Raw genomic sequence first — 23,318 nt, forward strand, 5'->3', positions numbered from 1 at the left:
TAAAGAGATTAATTACAAACATGAAAGCCAAAGTAACCTGAATAGTCAAATATACGGCAGAAGTATTTTCTTAATATTTTATTAATAAGGTTTCATTGTACAGTGTAAGTAACTAACTTGTTAACTGTCAAATTATTTGTTCTCTAAGTTATGTCCTGGTCTTGGACTAAAATTTATCAGCTCTTAAATCAGAGGGGATTTAATCTTTCTCCAAAAGAATATTAAGATACTCTCAATGAGGCAATCAAAAAACTTGGCTGTTCACAACATTGAAGTTATTTTGGTTAAGATTCTTTGGTTAGGCTTTACTTGTATTTTCTTTACAAATATCTAATTTTCAATGAATAATGGTCACTTGTTATAAATATATTTATGATCAGGTAAACTGTTGGGCTTCTGCCTGGCTAAAAGTTAGGCATCTGGTAAAGGAACAATTTGAGCTTTAATGACCATGTAGAATAGCCAGTGATCACTAGTTAATTTTCATATTTATGCTCTTTTGTTCTGTTTACAGATTCTTAAAGAGAGAAAGCATATCAAATATCTTTCTTTAAGGGAACTATTCCTGAAAAGAATTTCTAAAGGAAATAAAAGACACTTCCCAATGTGACCCAAAACTTAGAAAAATATTAAAATAATGAGCTATATTTGTGACAATTAAAAATAATTTACTCTTTAATCCTATTTGTCTCAATTTTTTGATGGTTCTGTTTTAATAAATATTTTTAATACAGTCAGATGAATATAATCAACTTTGTAGTATCAAGGTTAAATGTAAGTATAAAATGTGATCCCAGGAATATTTAGGATACATACTTAAAACTCAGAGATGGTGAGCATAAAAACAGTTTTCAACAGCTGTTTTCACAAAACATTTATAATACTATAATTAAAATAGTTACCTTCAAATGCTGCTTTTCTAGATCTGAGGTTTTGAGCTGTGTCTCTAGATCTTTGACCTTTTCCTTTAGTTGATCAGGATCTGCCTCCAAAAGAGTGAAAATTAGACTAAGCTTTTCCCACTCTGAATAAGTTCAAGATAAAGGATTTATTTTAGAGGATAAGGAGGACATTTTTGAAACTAGAGCCTGGAAAATGTTGTCTTTTATGGTTGAAACACTTTTCAGGCTGTGAATTCTGTATGCTACCTCTATATCAGGTATTATAATTCCATAAGCAGACAAAGAGAAGAGGCATACGTTAGATGTTTGTTAGAAGTATAGATCCAGGTTGATTTTTTACATGGAAGAAACCATTATTTTCAGAGAAAAATTCTAGAACCAAGAAAATTTGTTAGGTGCTAATAGTACAACATTAGAATAAGTAGACTATTAGGGAAGGGGCTACAACCATAAGGTGGCCAAATGCTCCTGTTACCCAACAGCTTTGACTATTCCGTGTACTTCAGTGCGTATTTACTGTAATTATTGGGTTGGCCAAAAAGTTCATTTGGGTTTTTCCGTAAGATGTTATAGAAAAACCTGAACGAACTTTTTGGCCAACCCAATACTATGTGAAAAATGTGCTGGGCAGGATGGATAACACAAAGATGAATAAGTCCTGATATTTTGGTAGGAAAACATAAAAAGCACAAGGGCTTTAATTTATTGATTTCCCCCAGAGTTAACATATCTCTAATTTTGTAATGAGAATCAATGGGCAATAGTATTTTTGCTTTTATTGCCATCTTTGCTAGAAACATACTTTCTTTAAACTGCATATAATATGTCATGTGGTCATATTTTACATCCATTGAGGGGTAAAATTTTTAAAATAACGCTGAATTTTGAGAAAATAATGGTCAGCAAATACATTTTCATGAATGGGACAGGAAGCATATTCTATTAAGGTGACCTTGGAATGGTCCTCCAATTACTGTTAAGTTGGAGACAAATATTTTCCTCATACTTTTCAAAGCTTCCCTCACCTCTGCAGAAAGTACTAATGATTTTTTTACAGAGTTGATTTTTGATCACTGGAATGCTATATTGAGTTGTCTTAATCAGTGGGATGCTATATATTACATAGCTTGGTAATGAAATTATGCAGTAAAAGTGATTATTATGTATAGCACTTTCCAAAAGTTAGCTTAATGATCACGTATACTTAAATAGTGCTTTAAAATTTCCAAAACAGTTTTGGTTTGATTTTGAGCCTTAACAGTCTTTGGTAGATATCCTTATTTTTAAATAGAAGATGAGGAAATGAGGGTTCAGAAATTCCTTCTCGGGAAACTGAGGTTTAGAAAGAGAACTTTCCTAACATCAACAGCACTAACTGCTCTTTGGTACTGTGTCTGGTTTAGTACACCAAGCTGGCTGCTGGAAGAGATGTTATCAAGAGAGGTTTACGTATGTACTTCTAGTCACCAAGAGAGGAGGCAGTCTAATGGTCAACAGCAGGAAATGGCAAGGAGCTTTGGAGTTTCACAGATTTAGGCTTCATCCTGCCTCTGCCACTTCCTAGCTGCTTTGAATCTGTTTAACACAGGTAGAATGGAGACAGAGGTACTCAAAATTCAGGGCTATAAGAATTAAATTATAAAACGCTTGTAAAGCATTTAGCAGTGTCTGGAATGACTCATACATGACAGCCTTAATACAAAGCAGCAACAAGACTACTTGGTAGGATATTGAAAAGCTATGTGAAATAGTCAAAAACTGTTTAGATATAAATTAGTATAACCCTTTGGAACAGAATTTGGCATTTTCATAAAAGCTATCAAATACAATATGCATACAAACAATCGATTCTTATTATTTGCAGTAGTTATGTTCTATAAAGTCAACATGAACAATGAATTAGTGAATACTGAACCACTGCTCTTAGGGAAAATAAACCTACATACACATACATCTCACATAGATTTCATAATCTTAAATCCTGGAAACAACTCATCCTGGTAGGTCCTATTTTCTTTGTTATACAGGAGAGAACAAGGTTCGGAAGTATCAAGTGACTCCTGAGGCTGCCCTAATGACAGGCATCAGAGCTGAAATTTAAACCCAGTCCAGCTGGTCCCAGAACCAGAGGTTCCTGCCCTGTGCAGCAGTGCCCCCTGTTGTCTCTTCCTCTGGTCATCCTTGTATGAGAGCTGAAACAATGCAGAGCATCACCTTGCTGAATCTCATCTAGGAAAGTGTGGATCATAGAACTTAAATTTTTCACTGCTCTGTGTGTATGTCTGCAAAAGTACCACACAGTGCTGATTTGGGGTTACAAGTAAATTTACTGAGTAGGTGAATATGCAAATACAGAATCTGCAAATAATGAGGATCAACTATTCACTGTATGTGTGTTCACGCATATACATATACATTACATACCTATGTGTATATGTGCATACCTATGCACACAGGAACGGGAATGATTAGTAATCATTTCTGAATGCAAATGGAAGAGGGTAGGATAGACTTTTTTACTTTGTAAAAGGAAAAAAGAAAGGATATAGGCAATGTTTACTTATATACATGTAGTTTTTAAATTAATAACAAGATGAAAGTAACATTTAGAAGAAAATGTTCAAAGGGCTTAAAAGGGCCTATACTGAGAAACTGGAAGCAACAGACCTAATATTTATTACTTAGCATTGTATCATGGTTAAATCCGTAACATCCAGATGGAATACAAGGAGAAAGACACTTGAATACTTGCTACTCAATATTACAGACAACTCAAAGGGCTCAATGGGAATATTGTTTCGTGGAAGACAGAGACAGCTTTAAAAACTTAAATCAAGGATTTGATTTTATAAAAGGAAGACAGTTATCAGAAATGTGTGAACAAACAAGAAAGGCAAACCCTAATTCAAAAACTTGGGTTATCTAATATGCTATGAGTGTGTTAAAAAATATACTACCGGGTATGGTGCTTTCAGGTCCATTCTGGTCTTTGTTAACTTCTATCTGATGGATTAATTCTTCTTTTTCTTTTTCCAGCTGACTGTTAGCTAATCTAGAACACAATGATAATGTGTTAAAAAAAGACAAACAGACATTGCTCCACAAAATACATGAGCATTTCTTTAACTGTGTGATGTACAGTGCTTAGAACTTGCTGATATTTATAAAGGTAAACATTTGTCCATTTACTCTCCCTGCTGCAATGCTACCATTCTCAGAGATCAGAGAATCAAAATCCTTCATGTTCTTAAAATCTGATCTGATGTCATTTTTAAGAGTAGTTTTTCTCTTGCAGGGAGGAGCCTCACAAAAGTACGCTACACAGAGCCTTGGAAGATTTTTTTTCCTCATTTCAATTAACATTTGCCTTTGGAAGCTAAGGTTTAATATATTCTATGCTATTAAGAAAGTTTAAATTACAAACTTGACACCTATATTAAGATCTGGTTTACCCTTTTTTTTAGCATCCATTATATAAAAGAGTGATTGGCATTAGAAGGATGAAATAAGGCTGAAAAACCTATTAGGCAGCAAGGTTGAAAAATCTTAACTGTCTAGATATACCAAATGTGGTTATATTAAAAAATAATTTTTAAAAAGTCATATGAACAAATAATATACCTAAGAACTTGAAGCTCCCATTGAAGGCCTTGCTCTGTTTCATCACCTTCAGGAACATGTTTGAGAATCTCAATCTTTGGGCACAATGAAAAGTTAGAAGACAAAGTTTGACACGGAAATATGAGGTTTTATAAAGATACTTTCAATGAAGCATAATTTTAAAAGTTGAGTTTTCAAAAGTTCATATGATCGTACATCTATGGTGATCTATCCACTATTTATTCAACAATTATCTATTGAGGAACTACTGCATGCCAGGCATTGTCCTAGGCACACTGGATACAGCAGTGAATAAGCAAAATCCCTTCCTTCATGATCCTGTGGTCCTTACATTTTCAGTGGGGGAAGACAAACAGTGAGCATGTGATGTGACTCGATAACACTTCAAGATGGTGGGAAGGGCTATTAAGAAAAATAACCTAGGGTAAGAGGACAGAGTGATGGAAAGTAGTATAGGTTTGGGAGGGTCTGAGGAGCTTGCATTTAAGCAGAGACATGAAGTGCAGGAGTGAGCTATGAGAATATTTGGGTAAACAGTATTCTAAACAAGGGAAACAAAAGCAAGGCCCAGAAGTTTGAATGAGTTTGGTTTTCCCAAGGATTGAAAGAATGTCAGCGTGGCTAGAGCACTATGAGTGCTGGAGAAAGTAAAGGTGAGGCTAGAGAGGAAACCAGATGCCATACCATGTAGGTCTTTGCAGGCTATGAAAAGAACTTTAGGATTTTGTTCTGGGGTAATGGGAACCACTGGAAGATTCTAAGGATGGGACTGCTATGATTTGCTTTATACCTTTAAAAGGATTACTTGGCAACTATGTGGAAAATAGGTCAGGGATAAGGAGAAGGTGAAACAAGGCAAGAGCGGAAGCAGGGAGACCAGTTAGGAAATTACTGCTATTCAGGTGTGAGAGAATAGCTTAGACTAGACTGGCAGTGTTGGAGGTGCTGAGACATCATCAGATTTGGGATACGTCTGAAATAGAGCTGACAGGATTTAATGAAAAAGACACGGGGTATGAGTGAAAAGAAAGGAGTCTATGATCCAAGGTTTTTGACTTAAACAAATAGGTGAATGGTGGGGCCATTCACTTAGATGGAACTTGTAGGAGAGGAATTAGTCCAGAGTTCATTTTTACCTACATAAGACAATGAATGCCGAGGGGTGGTTTGAAATATGATGCATTATTTTATCACATAAAGAAAAATGACATTACTTGCCTGTTGCTCAAGATCTTCCGTGTATTTCTTAACTTTTTGTTCCCTCTCTGTTGCTTGTCTTACAAGCTGTTTAAGATCAGTAAGGCTTTTAGTTTTTTTGGCAATATCAGTTTCCAATTCTTTCAACTTGGTTTCATACATTCTAAAAGTATAAAGAAAAAAAATGGTGTAGACATGGCAAATAATTTCTCTAATTCATTTAAAAGCTAGTTCAAGTTACTGCACTAAAAATAAAGAATATCTTATTATACTGTGTCTTCTAGTCAAATCTTTTCCTACATATTTACTTAGCATTAGGTGACAGCAAGGGATAAGTACCCCTAATTAACAGGCCAATTAAATAGAGGATTTAGATGTTTCCCAAAGTTATAACAAGGATGGAGCCTGAATTTTACCACTGTCAAACATTAAAATCAATACCTTTTTCAATCACAAACAGAAATTAAATTCATAAGAATATCAAATTCTGTATTATTGAATATTCTTAGGAATATACTTAGAGATAACAAACTAAAGCATTTAATACACACACACCCGCACACACACACACACACACACACATATACACACACAGAGGTATCCAGGTAGAGCAAAACCAAAAGAACACTGCTGGGAGAGGGAAAAGAATGTGTAAAAGCAGGGGTAAGAAAAATGGCATAAGATGGAGGGACGAAGCTTGTAAAAATGGCATAAGATGGAGGGATGAAGCTTGTAAAAATCTGAATAGATTTGTAAATTTTCAAGAAATGATCAATAGTTCAAAAAAAAATTCAGACTCCAAAAGAAACTTCTAAAACACTGAGCCAAAATGGTTTTACAAACCCATCATACCACCTTAAAGGAGACAATGCTTATAACATTCAAATTTTTCCAGAGAAAAGGAAAGAAGGAACACTTTGGCAACAAAATCAGGTAAGGACAGGATAAAGAAGGAAAATTATTATCTCAGTATTACAACAAAATAATACAATTATTATCAAAGAGCTTGTGATAAACCTTAGGAACCTAGATTAGAAGGCAACGTTCTTAACCTGACAAAAGCTATCGAAGTGGTGAAATATCTGAAGCTCACTCTGTCATTCAATTCCCAGCTCTAAATGCCACCCAGTCAGAGAGGCCTTCTCTGACCACCCTATCTAAAACAGCTTCTGCATCACTCCGGCCTGTCTCAGCAGTCAGTACTATAAAGCTGGATGTGGAATAGATGTTATCAGTTTGTTGAATAAATAACAGAGCAACTAAAGATTTCAGCATGAACATAATGGTTAATGGGTACCAAAAGATTATCTCCAAACCACTTTACCGAACTGGGTGTCGAATCCCATCTGCAGACTTCAGCAATTTTTTTGGTGGATTTAGAGAGGCTTGAGGCCAAAGATCAGAATTAGCCTTCTGTCAAGTGGATTCTACTAGGACTTAGTTTTTTTAAAAAATGCTTACTGAAGGCCTACTCTATACTCAGTAATCTGTACAGTTCTCAGATGAAAAACACATAAATGATCTAAAGGGCAAAGTCATTTTCAGTTATGGTTAAATCTCATCACCCCTTAAAATATTTATAAACTTTATAAACCCTTTTCACATTAATAATCTTTTCTGCAGCCCCAAAGAGCCCTTTTTTAGAAAAGAAGAGGACAGGGATTATCATTTCCACAGCTTTAAAAAAGCTTAAATTCCCAGAAGAACTGTAATTTACTTAAGGGCATAGTGAGAAATAGGTATTTCTAAGCCCTGGAAGCTACCTGGCTCTCTGAAGGAACCTAGTCAAAGCAGGCCTTTTAGAAATACATCTATGGCTTCCCTGGTGGCGCAGTGGTTGAGAGTCCGCCTGCCGATGCAGGGCACACGGGTTTGTGCCCCGGTCTGGGAAGATCCCATATGCCGCGGAGCGGCTGGGCCCGTGAGCCATGGCCACTGAGCCTGCGCATCCAGAGCCTGTGCTCCGCAACAGGAGAGGCCACAACAGTGAGAGGCCCGCATACCGCAAAAAAAAAAAAAAAAAAAGAAATACATCTAACATAAAGCAGAGTCTGGCATGCAGCAGGCACTGAGTAAATACCTGCTGGATAAATACATCTCGAAGCAACTCAAAATTCTTTGAGTCCACATGTGATTGTAGAAGGAAATAAAGGGCCAACCAAGAAATCAACTGATAGCGTTGCTAGTTGAGAGCCTCTGCTGGAGTCCAAGTAGGCAAAAGAAGACCCCTTCTCCCCTTTATACTATCACACATATTATTTCATTTAGCCCTCACACCAGCCCTCTGACAGAATTAAGAAACAGTTATGGGAGAAGAGTAGATTCTGAGTACTCTCAGTATGATGTTGGGACAGGAACCAAGGACCCTTCTCCAAGACTGCCTGGCCACCTGGGCCTTCTAATCTACCTGCAAAACCTTTCTCTTTTCTCCTTAGACTTGTCTGACAGGGTCAAGTGAGTGCAACAGGCCCACTATGGGACCTGCTGTAGCCTCACAGTGCTAAGATTCCCATCCCAGCTGTAGTGATGGTGACTGCCAATCCACATCAAGTCCATTCTGAACAGCAGGTAGATATCCAAGGGGATACTGAGATGCACAGACAGAAGAACTCTAGGAATATGGTAAAATAAAGATATGTTTGCCTTCTGAAATGGGGCCAGTAGATGTCAAGAGCACCACTTCATACAGGATGACTTTATTGGGACAGGACATGGGCAGGATGTCACTGGTCTCTGGCTTCTACATATACTCCCTGAAGCAGCTGCTTAACGTGGGAAGTGAGAATGACACCAAAGCCTTTTACTGACTCATCGGAGTTATGATGAACCACCTCTGGGGATAGTGACAATGAACATATGAATGTTTACTACTGAATTCCTATCACCTCTTTCATAGCCACGAAGTTGATCTGACAGGCAGGAATTGCACATACTTTCAGAAAAGGCTCAAGGGATGGGAGAAAATCAAGTGCCAGAAAGCAGAGGCCAGTAAGACACTAAAACTGTTTGCTGAATTCATCTGTTGAGGCTACTTGAAGAGCAAGATGCCCAGAACATAACTCCAAAACTGCAGTTGTAGTTGGAGAAAAGCAGCACCCAGGAGAAGCTGGCACCATCAGTCCAGGCTCATGGCTGACAGCACCTTCACGATGCCCACCCAGCTCCAACACCCTTAGCCCAGCCCCAGCTCTCCTCTGTCCCATGCCGACACCCCAATTAGTTAAATATTTTAAGGAAGAAAAAGTGAGGATCATGTTAAAACAAACAACCAAACAGTTCTTCACGAAAGAACTAAGTGAATCAGGATACTGTCATATTCTTTAAAAACAATAATGGCAGAATTAGAGCTCATTAAACTGTGCAAATTTTAAACTGTTTGTTCCTACCTTGTAACAACAATTGATTTCCATCTCTTGCTGTCAGCACCTTCAAGCTGTGGACCTCTACTTTCTGCCAACTGTAATCTCTTACCAGTCTCTTCTAGTTGAACTGTCATCTTCTCATTTAATATCTCCAAATTATTCTTAGCTATCCGTAATTTTTCTGCAGCTTCAGTTTCCTATCATTAAAAGCTAATTAGTATATTATGCCAAAATGTAATACTGTTCTCATGGACATAGTATATTCAAAATTATCAATCACTACAAACTAGAAAGAAAATAACCTGGAGTTCTAAATGCTGATTAAAATTCCAATAAAAATCCAATGTTTCTTTTACTCTAAAACAGCAATATGGCCATAATAATTAGAACAGATCACGTACATGAGGTTAGAAAAATACATTTACAATATTTTACTCTAGTGGTTACTTTAAATTTGTCATATTTGTAATAGTTAGAGAAAATGGGATAGTTTATGTCTTTAGATTTTTTTTTCATCATTCACTGAGTATTTTAATTTCAATACCATTACCCAAACACAATTTTTCTAAGTATTTAAATAAATTCATAAGGTACATATATCCAGTTAATTAGTTTATGGGATTAGATTTCAAGTTGTTTTAAAATGCCGTGGGGGAAATGTCTTTAGATTTTTAAAAGATGTTTTGACTTTTTAGTACCTGAGAGACATAACTGTAAGTATAAACTATGTGTAATTACCACAGATTATTTCCACTATTAAACATCCACATTCACAGCACAGTATCACTCTGGCCTCACAATACATTCATATACCACTGTAACTAGTTTAAAAATATTAATTGCAATTTATTCACTGGATCATCCATATAAATAACAACACCTATTTTCCTGGGGCAAGGAGTATATTTTGCCACTTGAAAGGAATCTTACTGTTTAACAAAATCGTTTCATATACTGTTTTTTTTTGGTTTTTTTGTTATTTTTGTTTTGCAGTACGCTGGCCTCTCACTGCTGTGGCCTCTCCCGTTGCAGAGTACAGGCTCCGGACGCGCAGGCTCAGCGGCCATGACTCACGGGCCCAGGCACTCCGCGGCATGTGGGATCTTCCCAGACCGGGGCAAGTACCCGCGTCCCCTGCATCGGCAGGCGGACTCTCAACCACTGCGCCACCAGGGAAGCCACATATACTCTTTACTGTACATCAAGCATTATTCTAAGACATGTGCATAAATATTAACTCATTTAAACCCTGTAGCAGCTCTGTGAAATAGATATACTCAATATTCCCAGTTTTACAGATGAGGAAATTGAGAGGAGAGGGAATAGTAGATTCCCCTAGCTCCCACAGTTAAGAAGTAATAAAGCAGGCTTCCCTGGTGGTGCAGTGGTTAAGAATCCGCCTGCCTATGCAGGGGACACGGGTTCAAGCCCTGGTCCAGGAAGATCCCACATGCCGTGGAGCAACTAAGCCCGTGAGCCACAACTACTGAGCCTGCGCTCTAGAGCCCAAGAGCCACAACTACTGAGCCCACGTGCCACATCTACTGAAGCCCATGTGCTCTAGAGCCTGTGCTCTGCAACAAGAGAAGCCACTGCAATGAAAAGCCCGTGCACCACAACAAAGAGTAGCCCCCACTCGCTGCAACTAGAGAAAGCCCGCGCACAGCAACAAAGACCAAACACAGCCAAAAATAAGTAAATTTATTAAAAAAAAAAAAGAAGTAATAAAGCTAGGATTTGAATACTGGCTAAGTGGCTTCTACATTATACTGCCTCTGAATTTATTAATTTTTTATTTTCAATGTTCCTCATAGTGAAAGGATGGTGGGCATAAAAACACAATTCCTGGATGAATTGGGAGATTGGGATTGACATATATACACTAATATGTATAAAATAGATAACTAATGAGAACCTGCTGTATAGCACAGGTAACTACTCAGTGCTCTGTGGTGACCTAAATGGGAAGGAAATCCAAAAAAGAGGGGATATATGTACACATATAGCTGCTTCACTTCGCTGTACAGCAGAAATTAACATGACATTGTAAAGCAACTATACCCCAATTAAAAAATAAATAAATAAAAACAAAACAAAACAAAACAGCACAATTCCTAAATCTCTTAATAGCTACTCTGAGTAGATACTCTCATCAACTTTTTCATTCTGTTTTCCCAAAATGTAGCAGTTAATTAACATAAAAATAAGTATAGTCAATAATGAAAGCCATACTTTTTTAAGTTCTTTACGAAGCCTTTCATTTTCAGCAACAATTTTCTCTGTGCCTTTGGTCTTGGATTCATAGTGCATGCTCAACTGATGTCCAAGATGAACTTTGAGTTTTTCTAATTCAGCCTAGTAATTAAAAAAAAACCTACATTATCAAAACAAGGAAATAAACGATGATCTTGTAAACTCATAAAACTTAGTTTAACGTGGTTTTAGAGACCATATTTGATATAATTGGAATTAAATTCTTCCCTTTAATACTGGTCATCTAGAGTAGAGGTTCCCAATCTTGGCTTAGAATGAGCTGATGACTTTAAAAAAGAATCACAATACCAATTGTAGGACCAATCCCCAAATAATCTGATCAATCTCAAAATTGGGGGCTTAGGCAGATGTATTTTTGAAAATAGATACAGTTAATTATTTTATGCTGCCAGACTGAGAAGCAATGGTCTGGAAATAATAAAATGACCAAGTGGTGCTACTCTAACTACTCTTAGCCTTGTCTCCAACATTTTTTTTTCTGTATGTGTAAAATATCTACTGCATCCATTAAAGCCACTTTATACACTATATTTTAAATTGTCTTTAAAAATTATATCAGTAAAACATTCTGTACAAATGACCACATTAAGAATATTACCTTCAGTTTTTCGTTTTCCATTTCAATATTAGCCATTTTTTCACTGGTTAATATTCCTGATGCTTTTTTCAGCTGTTCATTTTCCCTTTGGACTTTTTCAACTACTTTTTTCATTAAACCAATGGTTTTTTCTAGTTCTGGGATTGTCTTTCCACTTCTACCAGACTAGGAAAAAATGTTAACTTTTTATTTAATCAAATATTTTAGAGAGTATAACATAAAGTACCAAGAATATAAGAGGTTTATTATTAAACTCATTGTTGATTCCTAACATTTGAAGCCAAGGCTTGTACGACTTCAACTCGTTATAATAACCCTGTGAAAGAGGAATTACCCTTACTTTGCATACAAGAAAATCAAGACTCAGAGAATGTGATATTCCTAAAGTCATGCAGCTAATAAGTAACACCTTAAACCCTAGTATACTGGAAAGAACATTAGTATAGTAGCATTATAACTAGGAAGCTGCCATGGATATCATAAAAAAATAATTATAAAATGTTAGAATCAGACCAAGGAGCAGTTAGCAGTTACCTCAATGAACAGATGGAAGATTCCTGGAAGTTAAATGTTTTCAAGGTGTAGAGGGATATGCAATGAAAAAAGAGATGGTATAGAGTCCAAGTGGGATAAAAAGCATGTAAGATGAGACAGATGATAAAATACATTAACTTGAAACAGAGAAAGCTTAATGATGTTTTACATTATAGATGCAGCAGAATAAAACTGAAACTAGAGGCACTAGTAAAGGCATATCAATACTGTTATGACATATCCAAACTTTTTTTTTCATTTCCAGCTTATCACTTCTGAAGCCAAAACAAACATATGGCATACTCTCACATACTCACCCCTCTAACGTGGCCAAGTTTCCTCTCTACTTCTGCTTTTTCTTTCTTAAGAAATTCACACATTTCCTTCAAATCCCTTACCTGATTCTAGAAGATTAAAGAAAACATGTAACAATTTAACATAGCTATAGCCATTGAAAAGGACAGGCAAACAGTTCATCTGACCTACCAGTCTCTTCAACTGTATAGCTGAATTAAACAAGTGGGTCTTTACACCAATGAGGAGGATTTTGAACCATGACATATGCTGAATTAATACAACAGCATTTTGTATATGAATTTCAAGAAATGTTTCCTGCATTATTGCCTTAGTATACAATAGAAATTTGAGTTTAGAACTCCTGATTTCAACTCTCCCAGACTACATATGTAGAACCTTACCCATATAGTACAGAGAAAGAGACAACTGATCTTCTGACACTGGTTCTAAGTGTAAAAATCAGAATGAGAGAAGCAGGATATAGCTTAATTATACTGTTACCAGTAGAATTAACAGATTGCTGATATTCTAAGTTAAAAAACACAAATGAAACAATCAGTCAAGAGAAAAGGACTCCCTTAAACAGGATAAGATTTGGAAAACCAAAAATAAACTTATTATAAACATCAAAATAAATTTCGAAAAGTGACAATTATCCTAAAATATTTTAATTTAAAGACTATATTTTTAGAGCTATCCTAATATTTTAAAGTGTGACAACTGTTAATTAAATACACCAACCATCATCTTGCCACACACATGACATTTGAACTTGCTATTTCTGTTGCCTGGAACTCTTTTTCTAGTATCTATATGACCTACTTCCTTACCTGTCCCCTAGCTCTGTGCTAAAATATCACTTTATTAAGGAAGCCTCCCCTTACTACCCTATTTTAAAGAGCAATCCCATATTCAGTTGACCCTTGAACAATGTGGAGGTATAAGTTATAGTTGGTCCTCTATATCTGCAGTTCCTTTGCATCCGTGGGTTCAACCAACCACGGAAAAGGTAGTATAGCAGTATTTACTACTGAAAAATATCCCCATATAAGTGGACCCTCGCAGTTCAAGGGTCAGCTATACCCCTATGCAACACACACACACACACACACACACACACACACACACACACACACACACCCTTCACACTAACTGTGCTTTTTCTTCTTAGCACTTTAACATCAGCTGACGTACTACATATTGACTTGCTTACCTATTATGAGCCTTCCCTTACTGGAATGTAAGCTCTACAAGTGCAAGAATTTTTTTGATTGCTGTTTACCAGCACCTAGAAGAGTACCTCACACAAAAAAGGCCCTCAACAAATAACTGTTAAATGAGCAAATGTAGAAAGTATAACACTACCATGATATTTTATGAATATGAGTTTCTGACTTCTTCATAAGCTAACATGGTAAACATAAAAATTAAGTAGGGAGAAAAAGGCATTAGATTTCCTAACTATAATAAAGAATATTAAATTTACCTTTAATCTTGGCAAATCTTTATTTGCTTGTTCAAGCTGAAATTTTAATTCAATATTTTCAGATGACAACTTCAAGTTTTCCCTCTGGAGCTCCTGTTCTCTTTGATAATGATCATCTGACTCTATTCCTGAAGTCTTCAGGAAAATGAAGTTAGGAATATTTTTAAGGTGTAACAAATAAAAGCTATGCTGAAACACTACGCTGAAAGGGAACATTTTTCCTCAAAGAAATGAGAAAATTGGAGAGCTCTAGAGAAAACAACCATAAACGAACAAACTCACATGAGAAAAGGTAATCAGTCTGTTGTAATTAATACAGAAAGCAAAGTCAGTGTGATTTAATAATGTCCACACATATAATGCCTCCATATATACTCTCATAATGACTAAACGAATTTGTAGTGGTCCTTCCATCCAAAAATAAAGTACTGTTACCTGTTACAGATTGTCTCATGCCCCAACCCCCACCCAGCCCCAAATTCATATGTGAAGTCCTAACTCTCAGTACCTCAGAATGACCTTATTTGAGGATAGGGCCTTTTCAGAGATAACTAAGTTAAAACAGGGTCATTAGGGTGGGCCTTAATTCAACAAGGTCTGATGTTCTTATACCAAAGGGAAATGTGGACATACAGACATACATAGAAGGGAGACACTGCAGAGATGGGGAGAAGCTAGCCATCTATGAGCCAAGGAGAGAGGCCTGGAACAGAGCCTTCCCCCACGGCCTAAAGAAGCAATCAACTCTGCCAATATCTTGATTTTGGACTTCCGGCTTTCAGAAGTGAGAGAATACATTTCTCTTGTTTAAGCCATCAACTCCGTGGTGTTTTGTTATGGTGGCCCTAGCAAACAAATCTACAAGCCTACAAAAAGTGCCTCAATTCCTCCTCCTTTAGAAAGCTATTCATCATTCCTTGAGCTAAAGTAATCACTCCCTCCTCTGAAATCCAGTAACACTTTATTTGCATTTCTCTTGGCATGAATCCACCTTGGGTTATTATTTATGTTCAATTTCAGTTCTCACTCTAAGCTATAGATTATTTGAAAGAGAAATCTATGCTTGGTTACTTTTTCCTATAAAGTGGATAGAATACCCCTTACCCTCATAAACTTGTTAAGAGCATTATATGAGATAATTTTGTGAAAGCACTCAGAACAGCTTTAGTTTTTTCTCCCCCATTCCATTCTCTATTGGCTTGATTGACGATCAACTCAATAACTCCACAGACATTATGATGATTATCATATTATTATATAATACATTTATATATTACACATTACATTATTATTAAAGGATAATATTCTATAAATACATTTATTATACATGGCTCTGTAACATCTTTTTAATTAGCACTAGGTTAAATACATTCTGACATATTCACCATTAGGTTAAAAAAAAAAAGTAAAAAAAAGAAAAAGTTTTCTTAGGTGAAATGCAGTAAAAGTAAAGAAATTAGAAAATAGGATACAGAAATGTAAAGAAATTCTGGGCTGAACTTTGATTCTGACCTGAGGGCATACAACACAACACTGCCAGAAACATTGCATGTATCTACCTGATTCCTAACTGTTTGAGGGAATGTGTGTGCATATGAACATATACAGTGGCAAGAAAAAGCAGACAGACATATTTCATGGTGTCAGTAAACTATAGCAATATGTTCCTACTTATTCTCTGTCAGATAACCCAAGTATACATTCTGATTCTACTACTATTAAGGTTAACACTACGCAAATCATGCCACCTGCAAGGTCCTCTGTTTTTTTGTGGGGTTTTTTTGTGGTACGCGGGCCTCTCACTGCTGTGCCCTCTCCCATTGCGGAGCACAGGCTCCGGACGCGCAGGCTCAGCGGCCACGGCTCACGGGCCCAGCCGCTCCGCGGCATGTGGGATCTTCCTGGACCGGGGCACGAACCCACGTCCCCGCATCGGCAGGCAGACTCTCAACCACTGCGCCACCAGGGAAGCCCCCGGGTCCTCTGTTTTTGCATCTTACAAATGAAGGCACTAGACAGGATGATTTTTAAGGTCTCTTCAGACGTGGAAATCTATAGTTCCCTATCCCTGAGCTCTTCTGTCTCCCTTACTTCACCTCTTCAGTCTATGATAGCTATTTAATAAATGATAATAAGTACCCCTAACTGATAAATATAAAATATACTAAATTTCATTCACAGAAGAGAATAATTCTATCTGATGATATTACATGAACTGCTGAATTTTTTCAACAGTTCTCCTCACTAAAATATGGATGCAATTCTTTGTGTAAGTGAATGTGGATCATTTTTTCCTCCTATTCTCAGAAAACAAAACTAAAAGTATTAGTTGAGATTGTCCAAATTTTTGGAAAATAAATTCTAATGAAACTTCTATAAAAGTTAAATAAAATTCTTGTGTAATCAATTTTGGGGGGACTTCCAAATTGTTCTATAGAAGAAGAATCCTGTTAAAAGGTATACACTGCCAAAAGTCAAATTCTTAGTGGATGAGAGTTAGTGATAACACACAGTGGAAGTCTCAAATTCTCAATTACTTATTATCAAGTGAAAAAAAGAAGCATTATGTACCTGGATAAGGAAACGAAATAAGAATTAAGACATTTTCATCCATTTTCTCTTAATTTAAATGTCTGATTTAATGAGAATGAGGACTTAGGTGACTGGAATATCTGAAGTGGAAAGGAATGAATGAATGAATGAACGCTATTTGATTTCAACTGGGAACAAACTTCTTATTCTGTTGAATAAATTGACCAAAAGTAGTGTGTGTATGTAGAAAGTTCATAAACTGTAGAATCAGACCTCCATTTAAATCCTGGTTCTGCATCTTCTTGATCACTAGAGATGTTACTTATTCTCCAAGCTTCCCACATAAAGTAGAAATAATTCTCTGCAGGGTATTGTGAAAACTATACCTAGGCAATACATGTAAGCTTCCTTTTCTCATTATAAAAAAGCATGTTACAAGGCAAAAAGACCATTAAAGGAACTTGCTATATATGTTAGAATGTTACACAGCATCATAACAGATTTTTACTGATATTATTCATTGTAGTGAAATTTTACTCACAGTGAGATTTTACAGCATGCTGAAGTAGGAATTTCTAAGGCAAAACGAACTCATCTAAAGTGCCTTATTTTTGTTATTCTGTTATCTAATCTAATACCTGGTAAAACAGTGAGTACTAATGGCAATACCAATACCAATGGTAAAACAGTGAGTACTAAAATGAATCGGGAAATGTACAACCACTAAGTTTTTGTAGGAACTAGTCAAATATTAGGGTTTAAGGAGAAGTTTATTAACAATTAATATTCTTTACAAATCCTACACAGTTTGTTTCCATTTGCACCAAATATGTACACCACTTGCTATGAGAAAACTCAGCCAAGAGAGAAATAAAGGACTACCATGTACTCAAACCTGGGACGCTTCATTTCTTGGCTGGGCTGACACATCAGTTTCAGAGTTTGCCTGTGCATCCTCCTCAGCACACTGCCTCACTGCAGCAGCGCTTGTGGCATAACCACAGTCCTCCCCAGCAGATTCTTCTGGATCCATGTGGTTGTTGTGACTCACATCTTCAGCTATGTGTCCCTTTTCTTTCTCATTCTTGCCTAGCTCATTCTCTTCCTTGTTTTTATATTCCTGTTTATTATTTTCACAACAGTCTTGATTAATTTTTTCAACTTTACAATCTGGTTCCTTTTCAAAATTGGAGTTAAAATCCATCAAGGTACCATTAGTTGACCTAAATGGACGTGATTTATTATTTGGTCTTGACTCAGATTTATTTAACTCAGTAGGATCTACAATATCTTCTGCTTTGTGTTTTTCTTTATTACTGTAACACTGTAAAATATTCCTAGGTACCTGATGATATAAGTTGCCCCTAACATCTATTCCTTTCCTATTTTTAATTCTGAGTAGTGTTATGGGTTTTTTTTGGTTCCTGTGTAAATTGTTCTTTTTGTGAAAAATATTATGACTGTATTTATTAACACTGGTAGCAAGAGGAGAAAGCGTAGCTGCATCACATAACAGATTCTGCTTGAAGCAGATGAAAGAGAAGAAACAGGAAAAGAAAAGGAAAAAAAATAATAAAAATATACACGTGAATGTTTTAAAATAAGATACAACAAATAATTCTACATTAATGAGACTTTATAAAGAAAAACGAGAAATGTATCACATATTTGAATGGAAATAATGTTATAATACACCTTCCTATTTTATCTAACTAAATGTTCTTGTCACAGCAAAACTCATAACTACATTTAAAAATCTCCAGAAATCATTTGTAATGACATTTTATGCAAAGCATAAGAATCATAAGTTTACCATTATTATGTAAAAAGGATTATAGAAGTTAACATACATCATTACCTAGTAAAAATAAAAGTTGGATTTATTGCATTAATATGAATGAGAAGGATCTACTGTTTTTAGCTAGCTAAAGGTAGAAGTTGATTTCACTTTTAAACTTTAGAATACAAAAAATGAAAAGAAAAGATGTGCACTTACTGAAGGCCTAGAATATGCATCCTTTGAAAACTGTTTTTCTAAAGCATGAAGTTTTTCTTGGAGGTATTTATTTTGTAAACGTAAATCTTCTATAACAGAATCTCGAGGAAGAGCCTGATGGGTCCTATGAACAACAATCACAGACTCTTTACTGTTCAAACTTCCAACTTTTTACTGTTTTATCATATTAAAAAATAGAAAAAAATATTTTTAACACTGTATTTCTTTTAAATTCTACAAAACTTGAAAAATTTACAAAATTAAATTAAAACATGACTATATTATAAACTGATCCTCTACAGAGGATTCACAGCTGGCCTCCTTTAAACTATGAATTAAAAAGGGTATTTTGACTTAAAAAAATACATTAATATATGTAAAGAACATGCATCTATTTTGGGGATTGTGTAAAATAGCTGAATAAAAATACCTACTATTTTTAAAACATTATATAATAATTTCATAACATCCATGCACTTCTCAAGGTGGTCAAGCATTATATAAGGTTCTTAGTGGAGCCAGATAATAATCTATTTCTTCAATCTATACTACTCACCTGCATGGCCTACAAGGCCCTCTGCTATCTGGCACAAGCACACCTGTTCAGCACATTTGTCCAGGACTCTTCCCTTACTTCGGCAAATAAATCCACTCTTACCCACACATGAAAGATTCACTCCTGCCACTATGTCTCTGCTAGGGTTCTGTTTTCTCGGAATGTCCCTTCCACCTTTAAAATCTAGATCTGATTCATAAAATTTGGAAATTCACATTTGAACTGAGAAGACAAGTTCAATCTCTTTTATAAAGTCTTCTCCAATTACTTCAGCCTGCACAGATTCATATTAGAAAAAAAGCTATTAACGAAATTGAGTTATTTGTAGTGAGGTGGATGGACCTAGAGTCTGTCATACAGAGTGAAGTAAGTCAGAAAGAGAAAAACAAATACCGTATGCTAACACATATATATGGAATCTGAAAAAAAAAAAAAGGTTCTGAAGAACCTAGGGGCAAGATGGGAATAAAGACACAGACCTACTAGAGAATAGACTTGAGGATATGGGGAGGGGGAAGGGTAAGCTGTGACAAAGTGAGAGAATGGCATGGACATATATACACTACCAAACGTAAAATAGATAGCTAGTGGGAAGCAGCCGCATAGCACAGGGAGATCAGCTCCATGCTTTGTGACCACCTAGAGGGGTGGGATAGGGAGGGTGGGAGGGAGGGAGATGCAAGAGGGAAGAGATATGGGAACATATGTATATGTATAACTGATTCACTTTGTTATAAAGCAGAAACTAACACACCATTGTAAAGTAATTATACTCCAATAAAGATGTTTAAAAAAAGCTATTAAATATCTAAAAGTATTAGAAGGTTTCAAAACTAAAATATTTTGATCCTTGAGAAAACTGCAAAGGAGAATAAAAGGATTCGGTTTTATTCTGAACATATGTTTAGACCAAGAAAAACAGGGAGGCTAGGACCAGACAGTAGCTATAAATAGATGTCAAAACAAAGAAAAATGTTTCATTTTGTTCTTCTCCATCAAGGAAAATTCTGAAGAATTTAAGAAACAATGACTTAGAAGGAAATGAGATGGAACGTAGGTTGAAAGCTCACAAGGACCTTGAAAAGTAAATATTTTACAGATTGGGACAAAACATGAGAATCTGAAATATCAGCAAACAGGTGGCAGATTTACCTTTTCCTTTCCTCTAGTATTTCCTGACCTGAACACAACACAGCTTGAAACCTGAAGATGAGCCTCAGCACAGAGGGAGAGAGCCCCACAGGCAAGGCTTAAAGTTCTAGCTCCAGTAAGGAGAAAGGGTGCTTAACAACTCTCACAGACAGTGCAAAAATCCCTCTTATTTTTCTCTTCTATGCATTCGCTCATGTCCCAACCCTCAGGCAATTCCAAGGCAGTGGTGGCAGAGGCTGCAAGGGGAACTCACAGGAGTCAAAATTTTTAGGGAGAGGAATCTTCTCCAATTGGTACAGCTGTAATTAATAAGGTGGGAAGGCAAAGTAGTGCCCCTCCCCCTCCGCCACGTCCCCTTTCTGCCCTCCAGCTGCTGGCTTAGCTGCAGACAAGATCACAATAGCTGGAAGTGCACGGCACAACAGGGCAACAGATTTGGTTCGAAGTACCAGAAAGGGGAGCCCGAGAGAAACCAAATGTATCAGGGAGATCAATCACAGAAGGAAAGGAGCTCAAGAAAGGAACCTTATAAAGTTGCTTATGAACTTCTGGGCTCACCCCTGAGCATGAATGTATGGATCTGATCCTAATCAGAATATTAAAGAGTCTGAGAACTGAATAGAAGACAGCCCACATAGCAGACTGTCAATAGGGAGTTGCATAGGCAGAACAAAGCCAAAGAGCATTGTAAAAGCTTTGAAAATGATACCGGAACCATAGCCCACATAAAGCAGGTTAGCACATGGGGCCTGAACCTATCCAGACTTGCTAAAACAAAAATATATCTGCATTTTCCATACAATTTAACCAAGATCCAGAGTCACAGAATATAATATTCAAAAGTTCAAGAATATAATCCATATTTATGTGGCATAAAAAGAAGCAGGAATATCTCAACTCACACAGGAAAAGAATCAACAGAACCCAAGCTTAAGATGACACACATTTATTATATCAGTTTCTATATTTCCACGTATTAGCTTACCTCATATATGATATGTCATTTTCTAGGTCAAGATTTCTCTTCTTTAATTCTTCTAACTCTTTTTCTGACTCCAATGCTCGCACTTCCATAACATGATCAACAGTCATGCCAGTTGTTTTTAGTTTCCTCTGCAAAGTAAGTTTCTCTTTATCAGCTCTGTGGGATTTAATACAGAATCATGAAAATATACCATTCACTGTTTGGCTTGTTCAATTTATTAAATTGCAGCTTCCTTATTGTAAGGCCAATATACAAAAATTGGATCTTTCTGTATTTGCTATGAGCTAACTTATTTCAAAATTATAGGAAACTACACTTATAAATTGTTAAAATATATTTAATACACATTTTAAAGAAAATAAAAATTGAACTATAGATAATAAATGATAATTAAAACTAAAAAATTTTTCATATTATCAAAAAACTAACTTCCAGGTCAATTAAAGACTATACATAATTAATTAGGTTTACATTAAATTTAAACTCACTTGGCAAAAAGATCCTTCAAAGTATTCAATTGCTTTGTTAGAATACAGACTTCCCCCTCTTTCTCTTTTAACCTGTTTCGAATTCCCTCTATTTTGGTTTGCCATTTTTTACCTTCTTCCCACCTAATTACTTCTTCTCTGGCACTCTGTAAATAATAATAAAGGAGGAAGAAAATTACCAATATTGTTTTTTAGAATGATCAATTACAATTTACTAGAACAATGGTAAACCAATACTTCCTAAAGAATATGTAAACAGGTTCATTCTGCTATGTCACTTCCAGAGTCTTTAGGCCTGCCAAGCTGTAAGCAAAAATGCCCTTCAGTCTAAGATTCTGTATTCTATAACTTGACAGATAAAATTCTGGGGAACAGTCTGGACTAATGCCAACACTCCTAAAGGAGCCTAATACAAATGGATGATGACTAAAGTAAACTTCCAACAAAAAATGTATATGTATAAATGACCAACCCGATCTTGTCAGCCCATAGCAATCTCCTAGTGCCACAACTCCTTCAAATCTTCAATGCACATTATTTCTCTTATTCAACAGATATTTACTTATTAGCATGAATCATGCACCAGGTACTACTCTAAGTACTAGGAATAGAAACAATGAATAAACCAGACAAAAAAGGCTTATCTTCATGGGTATTACAGTCTAGTTTATGTTGGTTGGTTGGTTGGCTGGATTAGGGGAAGGGAGCAAAATACAAAGAACAAGAAAAAAAATTTTTTGAAGTATGTTAGCTGGTGATAAGTGCTTTAAAAAAAAAAGGGGGGGAAGGAACTAGGATACTTCAGGGCTAGGTGTTATGGTTTGTTATAATTGAGATAAGGTGTCCAAGGAAAGTCTATGTAATGCAGAACATTCCCATGTACTGAAGAAATATCAAGTGTCCTACTGAACATTCATATAGTTAAAAATTCTGTTCACAATTGTCTGAGCTAAGAATTTATGTCCTTTCCATCAAGCAATTTTTTAATGGTTTTATTATGTACTGAATTTTCTAGGAATACAGCAGTCTTATAAAAGTAAAGACTACAGACGTCATTTTGCTGAGAACTACAGAAACAACTGTTTACCATTTTGGAAATCAAATTAACAAATGGCAATGCCTTTGTGACATGTGGGGAGCCAACAGACCACATTTGTATTAGTTTGCATTTGTAGCTCTGAATTCACATCGATGTTTCCTAAAGGTGGAAGCACATGACTATTTCATTATGTATTCTATGAAGCATTTACATGGTGAATTATTAAAAATATATTAATATGTTTATTATTTTTATAAATTATTTTCCTTCTATGTTTCTCCTTCATATTTCATTTAGGG

General features: G+C 35.9%; 1 protein-coding gene across 5 annotated transcripts in view; it reads right to left on the reverse strand.

Moving 5' to 3' along the window:
• Positions 1-23,318, reverse strand: part of CEP290 (centrosomal protein 290) — a 96,842-nt gene that overhangs the window by 335 nt on the left and 73,189 nt on the right. For 4 of the 5 annotated variants that reach the window (XM_029205374.1, XM_029205373.1, XM_029205376.1 and 1 more), the window contains 12 exons: positions 21,981-22,126; positions 21,493-21,648; positions 18,800-18,923; positions 14,272-14,406; positions 12,806-12,892; positions 11,955-12,119; positions 11,315-11,437; positions 9,107-9,279; positions 5,742-5,883; positions 4,524-4,597; positions 3,860-3,954; positions 903-982 (listed from right to left, as the gene is read on the reverse strand). In XM_029205374.1, the coding sequence (XP_029061207.1) occupies positions 903-982; positions 3,860-3,954; positions 4,524-4,597; positions 5,742-5,883; positions 9,107-9,279; positions 11,315-11,437; positions 11,955-12,119; positions 12,806-12,892; positions 14,272-14,406; positions 18,800-18,923; positions 21,493-21,648; positions 21,981-22,126 (1,500 nt within the window). The remainder of the gene's footprint in view (positions 1-902; positions 983-3,859; positions 3,955-4,523; positions 4,598-5,741; positions 5,884-9,106; positions 9,280-11,314; positions 11,438-11,954; positions 12,120-12,805; positions 12,893-14,271; positions 14,407-18,799; positions 18,924-21,492; positions 21,649-21,980; positions 22,127-23,318) is intronic. The other variant, XR_003791103.1, reaches the window with a different exon arrangement.

Source organism: Monodon monoceros, unplaced genomic scaffold (genome assembly GCF_005190385.1).
Source record: "Monodon monoceros isolate NGI ecotype Baffin Bay Population unplaced genomic scaffold, NGI_Narwhal_1 Super_Scaffold_6, whole genome shotgun sequence".
Classification (NCBI taxonomy): Eukaryota; Metazoa; Chordata; class Mammalia; order Artiodactyla; family Monodontidae; genus Monodon; species Monodon monoceros.